This window comes from Boleophthalmus pectinirostris, unplaced genomic scaffold (genome assembly GCF_026225935.1).
Source record: "Boleophthalmus pectinirostris isolate CB_2022bp ecotype Guang Dong unplaced genomic scaffold, ASM2622593v1 HiC_scaffold_2, whole genome shotgun sequence".
Lineage (NCBI taxonomy): Eukaryota > Metazoa > Chordata > Actinopteri > Gobiiformes > Gobiidae > Boleophthalmus > Boleophthalmus pectinirostris.
In genome coordinates this window covers 27,032,346-27,044,816 of record NW_026571152.1, presented here as the reverse complement: position 1 = coordinate 27,044,816, position 12,471 = coordinate 27,032,346, and the positions used below count along the sequence as shown (strand labels likewise).

General features: G+C 36.9%; 1 protein-coding gene across 2 annotated transcripts in view; it reads right to left on the bottom strand.

The window, feature by feature from the left end:
- Positions 1 to 12,471, bottom strand: part of cbfb (core-binding factor subunit beta) — a 33,253-nt gene that overhangs the window by 20,148 nt on the left and 634 nt on the right. For both annotated transcript variants that reach the window (XM_055155514.1, XM_020934913.2), the window contains exons 2-3: positions 11,610 to 11,696; positions 4,887 to 5,003 (exon numbers count right to left, since the gene is read on the bottom strand). In XM_055155514.1, coding sequence (XP_055011489.1) covers positions 4,887 to 5,003; positions 11,610 to 11,696 — 204 coding nt within the window. The remainder of the gene's footprint in view (positions 1 to 4,886; positions 5,004 to 11,609; positions 11,697 to 12,471) is intronic.

Sequence of the window (12,471 nt, the reverse complement as noted above, 5' to 3'; positions counted from 1 at the left end):
GGGGTACACGCCCAAGCTCTTGGGTAATTATAGCCATGTATATTAATAGTGCTGATTAGGCTATAGTAATGACAGCCGTATACTGCAATGATCTCACGATTCATACTGTAATACCAGCTCCATGAGTATTAAGAAAATCAACTGGCCTGTTCAACTTCAAGCCTACATTTTTTTAATAATCTGTACGTTAAAGTGCCCATATCACACTATTTTCTTCTTTTTTGTTGTTTCCTTGTCAAAGAGTTCTTCTGTCCACCCTGTGATGTCATGTCGTAATACGGGAAGTGCTCCACTGAGTTTTTAAAGTCCATACATCTTCACTAGAATCATGATTTCAGCCCTGGAGTCGTCCGTTAACTAAAAGTTAAAGGTAGATGTTAACTTGAAAACTACAAATACATGATGTCACAAGTTGGAACAGAGCATTTTGAGCTTTGGGGATGCAGACAGACTAATAATGAAGGATTACTCAAACGTGTGAATGAAACAGAACACAACTCCAGGCACAACAGGCACACTGTGAGCTAGGCTTGGTCAGAACTATACCTAGCTGGATGTTTTAGCCCAGGAGTGTCAAACTTAAATTCGCAGACCGCCAAAATTAAAAATTGGGACTAAGTCGTGGACCAAACTAAATATTTATTGAAAAAAATTCAACAACATCTGCATGTTTTCTCTTCTTTCGAGATATGAAATGTTAAACCTTTTCTTATTAAAATAAATATTTAATAACAGTTTTGTGTAAACATTGAATCCAGAACAAGCATAATATAAACTAATAACAAAATAATAACAACATTTTAAATAGATAATGTCTCTATAGCCTATCTGATAGCCTATTGTGCATCGTTTAGGTTTATAGAGAAAAGTGGAGGACCCACTGAAAAGGCCCCACCTTCAGGACCTTCTTGCTGTGGTGGAAGAATTTTCTGGGGCACAAAGTTGTTTGTTTGCAACAGATTTAATAATATTATAATTACATGCACAACCTCCCCACATAAAACATTGTATAATAATCTTTAGTAAGTTTTTAAATTTTGTCTAAGCCTTACAGTAGGTCATTTTTCATCTGCACTGCTTAACACAAACCATATTCGTTGCATAATGAGGTGAGCTTAAAAGTATTAAAGACATTTGTCACCTCCAAAAGCCACATGCTCTGAGTTTTCACTATCTTTCTTTCTTTGCACCTTGGTTTTGACAAATGAGCTGGTCAGTGAAAGGGCATGGGCACTCCTCGCTACTTGCTAAGACTAAAATTAACCTCCACAGCTGGCTCCCATTAGGCTGTATCAACACTGAGAGTCTGTGGGTCTCCTCTGTGTCTCTGCGCACACACAGAGACGCCATGTTTAACCTGGCCACGCTGCCCTCTGGCTTTGGCACCGCCTGAATTTTGGAGAAGAAGAAGAACTTAACAAGGGGAGGGAGGGCGTGCGGTGGGGGGTACGGAGTAGGCAAAATACAGAGGATGGAAAGAAGAGAGTGAGAGCCAATGAGGAGAAGACATGTACCGTGAACAGTCATAAAATATCCCACAAAAATAATAAACACAGGAAGTGCAGGAGAGCTGAAAGAAAGAAAATATGAAACGTAAAAGCAGCTTAGTCGGATTTACCGCACTCAACTCTCCACAGAGAAGTACTCAAGTTAAAGTTGTCAGTCTGTTTTTAGGTAAATGACTAATACAGTTGCCTACTACAGAGACAGCATACTAAAAGTAGAATTAAAGTATAAATTTGTAGCATTTTAGTGTGTTTTTATTAAATATCTATTAAAGATGTATAGTGTAACTTATTTGCAGGGTCCATCATCCGCTTGTCTCCATGGACATGTGCCTAGAATGTTCCACAGTATGGCCATAAATTTATGAATCACCATGGAGACTTGCAAGCCAAATTACAGGTTAGATTTGTCTAAGGCGACGCCACTCACAGTAAGAATGGATATTTTTGAGCACTTTAACACCTGTAGTTGAATAAATGTAAGACAGACTAGTTTAAAACCTTACTGTGGAAAAACCAAAAGCATTAACATCTCCATGGAGGCAAACATCTTGCAGACCCACTCCAGTAAAGTCCACCGTTAAATAACTTCGATTTCTGTATTTTAAGGTTGGATCTGGTTAGGTGTCAGAAAACAAAAAAATACAAGGTCTTTAAACATAGAATATATACAGCCTACATAAACACATTACTATTTATTACAGTTTTCATGTCATTTGGACTAAACCTGACAGCGTAAGAGCTAAAAGTGAACATTATGTGCAAAATCTTCGCTCAACCAGATTAAACAGAATTTGACTTGTCAGATTTCTTTAAAACAGCATCCACAGAGGCTCCGAACAGTAAACCACAATCTGTACTGGGAATGGAAATGAATATTGCATACAAGTGCGGACTGAAACTCTACACTTGTGTCTTTTGTTGGAGAGGCACTTTAAAAAGCATGTGCATGATCTGAGGTAACCCTGTCAACTCTATAGCATGATTTCAGTTATTGGGATCAAAAGAAGGAGACAACGCAATGAAATAGACTCCTGTCAGCAGTTATCAGAGTCTTCAGAAGAGTGCCGAAAAGCCTGTGTGTGTGTGTATGTTTGTGGGTGTGTGTGTGGGAGGCTTTACATTGACTGCTCCTGGCCTCATTAAAACTTCATAGATCTGAGAGCAGCGCGGAGGTGACAAAGGACTGGTATCATCTTACATCCATACACACAATGTCTAGTCTCCAGCTTCCCCACACACACTAGTGCTGTCTCTTTGTGCAAGACTTCACAAGCGTTCACAAAATGCCTATCAACACACAGTAGTCCCCGGTTAAAACTATCGGGGCACTTGTGTTAAATAATTAAGCGTGTGAGATTAGGACGTCAGCCCCAGGCCATAAAGGTCCATCGATTTCCCAGAATGCAATTTTAATGAGCCGTCAGCAGGCATTCATTTCAGCTGACCAGTGCCCGTGGATGACACACACTAGGGCCAAAGTTTTAGCGCCAGGGGAGACAATTATCATGCACAAACACCTCTGGACTCCGTAAACCCCACATCAAAACAAAACATTATTTTGTTTTCTCATTTTCTTATCCGTACATGCTTCTTGGCAGTACAGATCCAGCTTTACTTTGCTTATTTGCGTCAGAATTAGAACTGAATTTTGGCCGGTGCATATTGCAACAACTTAAACTTAGACAAACATTATTGATCCACAAGGGAAATTACTTGGACACAGTAGCTCACACATCACAATATAATGTAATAACAAAGAGCAACAACATAATGATAATAATAAATCCAAAATTAGTAGCAAAAATATCAAGAGACTGGTGTCAAATAAGACAAAATTATATAAACGTACATGGACAAGTAAAAGTAAAATATAGAAATACAGTAATACAAATATATCTCTATATATCTAAATACAAGAGGGTGTAATGAGAAACAGTGAAAAGACGAAATAGTGATTGACAGGACATAAGGTCTTCTGTTACATAAGGGTGAATTATTGTACAGTTGTATGGAGTATGGTATGAATATAGTCGTGTATCTCTCGCTGTTGAACTTCAGACCTGCCTGTATTTCAAACCTGCCTACATAAACTTATTACACTTACTACATGTTTTTCCATTGTGTTTTTTAACTACAAATAGCAAATGAACTAATGTAAGATGCAAACCAGTCCCACAACAGCTCAGAGTGACCATGCAAAAGAGCTGCTTCGTCATCGCGGTAGGATTTTGTGGATATGATGTAGTTAGGGCTGTGCAGTTAATAATTTTAATAGAGATTCAGTCGTTTCTAATCAACAGTGATCAGCTCGGATGTTTTCAATCAAAAAGTCTTCCGCAATCAGTAAAAGCATGCGAAGAAATCAGATAATTTTCTTTTTGTTTTAAATGGCAGTCAATGAAAGTCTGTCTTGTTTATGTTCAAGGAATGAATAATGAAAGCCATCGTTATACGTGTATAAAAGGCTTAATAAGATCAATTTGAAAATCATGATGGATCAGTATCAGGGAAAAATTTGGATTCGTTTTGTGGACTCTCGCCTAACTTTATATGTATTATGGAGACTCTTTATATATTCAAATGAAAAGCATAGGCAAGGTTTACACAAATAATTTATAAAAATATGTGTAGTGCAGTGTTGGAAAAAGGAACCAATTTTGTTACTTAAGTTCAGATACCAGGGCAAAGAAATACCCGTTTAAATATTAAAATAGCCATTTAAAACACAGATTTTGAGATCTAATAATGATTCAAATGTAGTAATTTTGATAAAGATTCGTGCTCAGTTTTATTCAACAGAAACAACTGAATCCATAGTTTTCCAACCATTTTTTTTGTAAATAAACCATCAGAAGGTCTCAAACTATAATGAAATTTAACTTTTACTTTTCAATCCTGTTAAATAATGTAGTGGGGTAGAAAGTACAGATACCTGCTCTCAAATGTAGTAAAGTAAAAGTAAAAAGTATAGTGAGTAAGTAAGTAAAATATAGATATCTAAATTTTTTACTTAAGTACAGTACTTTACTACTTTTACTTTGTTGCGTTCCACTACTGCTTTAGTGTATCTGAAATAGTGTATCCAATAGTCAGCCTGTAGTGACTAGTTTAGCGCTGAGCTGAAGTGCAAACTGATCAATGCTTCTTGTAAGTGCTGTCAGTATTCACACAGAAGGCAAGATCAATCCTGTAAAAGAGCCCTCCACAATTTGGACCTAAGCTGGATATAAAATTTGTCACAGAGTACGTGACTAGACCTTTTAAAGAAATGAAAGAGGAACAGAAAGAGAAATAGTGAAAATAGTTACGACACAGACATAAGCAAAGAGTATTTTGCAGATGTGAGGGGTGTGAGTGGGTGTCACGTGACCATCCTACCTTCCCCGTTTCCCGCTCAAAGTCGACGTACTCTCTGGTGGGGACCTGCCTCTGGTCTCCGAGGAGGTTGGCTGGGAAAAACTGCAGGGAAAGGTTGGTACCAGTTGCTACAAAGGCCTGTAAACAAACAATTCAGGAGGTTAATTCATTAATTTCATATCAAACTTAATTGCTATATCACACAAAATGGACTTTTGTGAGCTTTTAGTCATGTTATACTGGAGTTTTGTTTTGTTTCATTCACACATGTTTGAGTAATACTGCATTATTAGTCTGTCCACCGCTGAAAATGGTAGTTTTTAAGTTAGCAGCTACCATTTACCTTTTGTTCAGTAGAGACTGACAATCACATCACGAGGTAGATCAGATTGTTTTCTGTTTGAGAGAAGGTTTTGTGTGTTAAACATTTGTGAATGATGAATGAAACAAAACACATGTGAATGAAAAAAAACACAATTCTGGGTATGTTTTTGATGAGGAAACATCATGAAACCAGATCAGAAAATAGTGTAATAAGGGCCGTTTAAACATCAAGACTAACTTAACATGGAAATAAATCTGTTCTTCTACTCATGAAAATTAAATGTATTTTGACTCTAAATACCCAAAGATGAAATTATGAATGTGACTGACTGAATATAATTGTATAGATTAAGCTGGGTTTGCACATAATGTTGTGCTATTGCAAGTATGCGTAAATTACAAATCCAACCACAATGAGTCAGTTAAAATGGGCTGTTTTTGATGGATCTTTTTACCTATGCTACATAGTACAATAGCTTTGAGGATAGCATTTTTGTTATGCTGATCCAATCCATAATTACAGGTATCAAGCCTCTGTCTGACCACTTACGAGATATGAAAGCCAGACATTGTTCCGAGAAGCTAAACCAAAACTAAAAGCATTCCCTCTCTACCTCCACAAAGGCATTAGTTATATCTCTCAATGCGGAAAGCTGTTTCAGAGCCAGGATCTTCCAGTTTACAGCTCCAGCAATTATTACAATTATTGCTGAGAAGCAACTTCTGCTTATTTGTGTGCCAATGAGATTTTTAGAATTAATTTGGAGATGCACTTTACAAACATCTTGAATTAAAGAAACTGTATTGAAATCAGAACTGAAGTTGCAGTGTCTAAATCTGACATCAGAGGACAAGTTTTCTCAGTAAAATCTCATATGAAAGCTCCAGAATTCCATCACTGAGCTGCAGAGGCTGCACTAGCACTGAGTGATGACTGGCTGCAGGTGCTGGGGTTTAGGTAGTGAGGATTCAGGCTCAGAGAAAGTCCTTTTAGGTTTTAACCAAGTGGATTTCAGCACTGAGCCAAAACACCAAATTATAACATACATACATTTTTGCAATTAAGAATGAATCAGCATTAGACTTGTTATCAGTAAAAGCTCTGATTTGAACATGTTTACCTCATATCATGGGGACACAGATAGGCAAAGCTGATGGAATTTAAAATCAAAATTTGACAGGTCCTTTAATACTTAATGATATCACAAAGAAGGTAGGGATGCACTGATTCGATACTGATATAGAAAACAGCAGTGATACTGAAAAATCTACTGGATTGGAAAATGTATTCCACATATTGGTTCAGCTGGTATCCTGGTTCAGCATACAGTATAAATTGATGTAATAATAGTATTTACAGTTTGACTACTTAGAGGTTGAACTTATGTTTACACAAATTTGTTCTGTAGTTACTTGAGAGAAAAATAACAGTTACATTTGGATCAGTTCCGTTTCATTTTATTTCTGTTTTAACAAAATTAAAGAAATGCTGTTTTGAGTCCCTCACTTTTATTGGTTGATATCGAGTATTGACAGATATATAAAGCCATGGTATTAGAATCAGTATAAGAAATGAAAAAGCTGGGCCAGTGCATCCCTAAAAAAGGTTAAAGTAAGCATTTCGAGAGCTGGAAAGGAAAGCGGTCTAAATATGCATGAATACACAAACCCGTATGAATAACACGGCATAAAATAAAAGAATAAAATACACTTTTAAGACAGAAAGTGAAAGATATGACTGGCTCAGATGACTACGACAATACTGGACACAATGAAAGCACCCAAAATGTATAATGACAATAGAGCAGTGCACCTACAAATTAGGTCATGGGGCTGTTTGTTTTGGTTGGCTAATGTTAGGGCAATGCTCACACTACCACATTATGACATCATTCTTGTTTGTGCAAAATGACATTGAGCACTAATGGAGATGACAGTGTACAAATGCGGAGAGTGAAGTACCACCATAAAACAATGAATTAAGCTGCCACAGAAAATGCACGTTAAATCATGTTAAAATGCTGTTACCTCCTCAAAAACATACCTGGCATTGTGTTTTGTTTCATTTACGCATGTTTTAGTAACTCTGCATATATCTCCAAAGCTCAAAATGCTCAGTTTCACCTTGTGACGTCATGAAGCTGTAGATTTTAAGTTAACAGCAGCCTTTTAGCAAAGTAAGGTTTAGTAAAGATTGGCAATTCCAGGGCTGAAATTATCCAAATGATTGTAGTGAAGGTGTATGGAGTTTACAAACACAATAAAGCACCTCCTGTATTACCACATGACATCACAAGGTGGAACAGGTTCTGGTTGAGAGAAAAAGCTCAACATTTGCAGGGTTTGTCTGTTAACCATGTGTGAATGAAACAAAACACAACTTGACACAAGGTATGTGTTCGATGAGGAAACAGCTTTATAACATAGATCAGAAAATAGCGTAATTGAGGCCCTGGAAATGTATGTCTCTTTATTTTGACTGTGTGTTGGCGAGAGGGAGGTCTCTGTAGTGTCTGAGACTGATCAATACTAAAGGCATTAGGGTGAGCAGGATATGAATTATGCGCCCTGTCAAATGTGGCCCTTATCAGAGGCAAACCTGGACGGACGATGGAAACAAGAGAAGGAATGAAAAGAAAGAGAAATTAAAGGACCCCAGTCGATCATTTCTGCTGGATTTGAAGTATTGGATTACAAGCATCTGATACTCATTTACTGCCTACTAGTGCTGAGGAGGAGAAGGGAGATGGGGAGAGTAGAAACAGTAGAGAGATAGAAGAAGAACAAAGAGGAGAGGAAATCAAATAAAACATTGGACAGATGAGAGAAAGCAGAGCGCCATAAAAATCGATAGTAGTTTAGCAGCGACTCATCTCTAATGAGCTGAGCTGGAGATAATTTACTTTGAATTATCGTCCCATTTATCAGATCAATCCTGGACGTTTGGGGTCGCCCTGTGAGACAAAACACTTAAACGCGCACATAAACTAAAGTGTGAGTGTGTGTCCGTGTGTGTGGAGGAATTCTGGGAACGGCAATTCTGATCTATGTTATAATTTTGTTTCCTCAACCAAAAGCATAACTGGACTTGTGTTTTGTTTCATTCACGGTAATATAGGAAGTGCTCCACTCTGCTTTGGAACTCTTTACATCTTCAGTGGAATCATTTGGACAATTTCAGACCTGGACTTTCCAATTTCTACTAAATAAAAAGTAAAAACTATCTGTTGAAAACTATCGCTTCATGACATCATAAGGTGGAACACAGCATTTTGAGCCTTGGAGATAAAAACAGATTAATAAAAATGGGTTGCTCAAACATGTGTGAATAAACAAAACACAACTCCAGGTATGTTTTTGATGAGGTAACAACATTAACATGACTTAAAGCTCACATGAGTCAATTTTGTTTATTATAGGACCTTTAAATATGTTCTGAATGTCAATGTACTAAATAAATTGAAATAGAGACGTGTGCTCTAATTTATAATTTTAACTGTGTAGCAAAATAATCACCAACCCTCAAAAGAATAAAATGTATTAATAGTTAAAATGTCAATCAAACTGGTCTTAGTCAAAATGTTTACCTGCTAACGTCAAGATTTAGAGTTCAACATGTTAAAAAAAACAATGTGTTGTGTATGGTACCAATACTGATTGTTTAGCATACAGAGCAACTGGTGGTGAAAAGCTCTGATGATTTTTTTGGCCCAGTATTTCGGGCAGATTTTGATTATTTTCCTGAAATTATGTAATTAAAATTTACAACAAACTCAAGCATTTTTTACCACCAACCTATAACAGTGCTGGATAGTCACATTTTGTGCAGCTATGTCTTTGTATTAAAAGTGTTAATATAAAGTTTTATGTGTATTTTTTAAGCAGCAGATTGACCAATATATCAAACTACACTCAAGATTTAAGGCCAATAGCCAATACGCCAAAAAGGCAAAATAGTTTATCTCTACTAAATATGATTACTTATACTGTATAGAATGTTTAGAAGTGTTAAAACAGTAAAATGACAAGAGTAATCAAGCCTAAATACAACTAGTGTGCACCATGGCGTCACATAGGCCATTGCTTGTACCTCTTATATGTTTGGCCTATATTTAAAATAGCAGGAGTAGTTCAGCAGTGTTTGGTCGACAGATAAATGAGCCATATGATATTAGAGCTGCTTCAAACATTCTCTCTCATCAAACCTATTAGCCTTATCAAGACTAATGGGCGCACCATACTTACAAGACAAGTACAAGTAAAATCCACCTGCCCCGTCCCGCAGTGATGTTGTGAAAAATACCTCACACTTGACTGTATACAGCAGTGTGTGTGTGTGTGTGTGTGTTTAGGTGCCAGTCGCTCTAGGCCTTTTGCCTCATTTCACCTTTTGTTAAAGAAGTAATTTAGGATGTTATAGCCACTCTGCTGACTTTACACAATCAATAATTACACAAAGAAAGGTTGAATGCGTTCAGACCTGTTCTAACATTATCATCCGTTTGAATTTTAAAAAGGCAGCGGTGATATAAGTGTCACATTCATTTACAACATGGTCACCGCTGTTTAAATAATTATTAGCTTACACTGATTGGGTACAATAAAAACAGGTTGATAATATGAAAGTCTGGCAAATTCGAAAACCTCTGCAGTTCAAGGTGTAACGTAAAGTTGTAATTTTTCTGGTAGAGGGTGTGCCATCCAAATGTTTTCAGTGAGATTTTTCCACGCTAAAGCATTGGACTATTATATCTCTATCTATTCTATCTTTTCAAGTGTTTTAATTGCCTTGAAAAATGCATTCATACTGTGATCAGGGTCACATCTCCACATATCCGACCTGTAACTTGTCCTGGAATGTAACAAAACAAAAATTTTGAAGCATGACATATTTCTACAGATATATACTGTGATTAATGATGATACTGGAACTACTTTATGCCTCTGATACAATAACGATAAAGCAAGATAATCCCAGTAAACCATTTTTAAATATACTGTGTCATTAAGAGGCCTGAGCTACAACAAATAAAAAACAGACTGAACCTATAATTAGCCAAAATGATAAGTCAATATGATAATTATCATGACAGACTTACTTGACTCCATGGACAGTTTATTATGTTAAAGCAACAACATTTCCATGGAGACAAGCAGGTTGCGTACCCTCCACCAGAAAAGTTGCATATTGTACCTTTAAATGTAGGCAATCACTAAGACAGAGACTATATAAGGCCATATCGGCTGTATTTTAGCAAGAAAAAAGATGTTGCAAACATAATTAATGATCTTATAGAGATGTTTTTGGCTGGCCAAATGCAACACCATGGCAATTTAATGTATTTTGAGGTCTCTTCTTCCAGTTTTTCTTTTCTTTCCAACTTTATACTTTATTTCTGAGTTAATAAAATAACCTACACTTACACAAGAGTCCACTCCTTCCCAAAACCAGTTGACGAAAATTTATGTCCCGTGAAATATCTTTAGTTCAGGAGAATCAAAAGAACACATCTGGGTAACATGGATCAAACTGAATGTTACGTTTGGCTGTACAACTTTACCTACGGGAGGCTTTTCCTTCCATGTGGGAAAGAAATGGGACGAACTGGTTGCTTCAGTGTGGTTTGAAAATCACATAAATCTCGTCATTGTCAAGTCACACTCGGACTTTAAAGGTGCACTGCGCAACTTTTCTGGTGGAGGGTCTGCAACCTACTTGTTTTGCTTTGCGGGAAATGTTCCATGGTTTGACATTAAACATTTCCAGCTAGCATTGATTCATTACGAGTGTTTCAACTGTGAATAGCGGTGACTCTCCACAGATCTGAACTGTAATGTTCCGTAGTGCTATAACCTGCTTTTCTCCCATGTGATAGATTTAGGTTTAATCTATACTGTTGAACATTCTTGACAAAGCAATAACATTTCCATGGAGATGAGCAGGTGGCAGACCCTCCACTAGAAATGTCATGCAGTGCATCTTTAACAGCAACAACAAACAGTAAGCTGCCAACAACTACCAAACAAAAAACTGTGCTATTGTATTTTCACATTTAGCAACTCCATGTCTCTGTGAGGTTACTGTACACACCAGTATTAGACATGACAGGTGATATTTATTTTAGGTGACCAATTTTAGGTCATAAATTACTGCCCTGTCCGTGTTTGTGAGGTGTGAGCTCATACTAGCAGCCAAACAAAGCTCTCAGACAATGATGACAACAGGAGAAAATATATAGGAGGAGGAAGGCTCTGCAGGTCTGATAACACCGCTGCTTCCTGATGGGATGTGCACCAGGGAAACACAATGCGTTTAACTGCTGAAAGTTTCTTAGAAAGGCAACAGACTAAACCACACTTGTGTCTATAGCGTATTTGTGCTATTGTAAGTGTAAGGAGAAGTGCATTGTGGGTACTCACAACTTCCGAGCGTCCGTCTCTGCAAGCGTTCTGGAAGCGGGCTTGTCTTTCCTCATGTGGCCGATCTCTGAAGCCCGTGTATTTAATCTAAACACAATCAAATCTGTTAGTATTATTATTCACATTATTTACGTTGTGATAGTATGTTACAAGTTAGAAGTAGATGCATTTTACAAGTTAAAAATACTTTAAAAAAAAATAACTGCAAAGATTTATCACTGGCTCTGAGTTCAGTCTGACGAGTAGTTTATCTGAAATATCTCTGCATAAGTATTTTGAGTGAGCTTATAATGGTGTATTAACTAAGAAGTTTGTTTAAATCAATGCACAAATGATTTCTATATTTCTATATTAACAGATTAGTAACAAATTGTGACTTGGCTACTACTTTGTTATAGGTAGGAAAAAAAAAAACACACACAGATTTTTAGTACAACCCTGAACTTGTGATGTGAGACGTTGTGTGATGTCCAGTCACATCAGCACTGAGGACGGAGCATAGAGGTAATCTAAAGGAATTTTGATTTGTTTTTTAAATGCAATTTGGCCATCAACAACTGACAAAGATGTGGCATATAAAAAAGGGCTGTTTAAATCATTATCAATTATCAATATGAAGAAGAGGCTAAAACGAAATCAGCATTATGTAGCCTAGGTCTTTTTAGCATCATCACGTTTGAGATTTTTTAGGTAGAAAGTACTTGTTAATTCTTTTTTAACTCAGTGAGGGTAAAAGGAGCCATGAGATGCTCCACCCGGGGAACTCATTATATCAAATCACAACTTTCTTCGTAGTCAGATTAATGTAGTAGACTATAGTGCGCATAACTGTAGCTGCAGGTTAACACCCTTAAATGTGCTC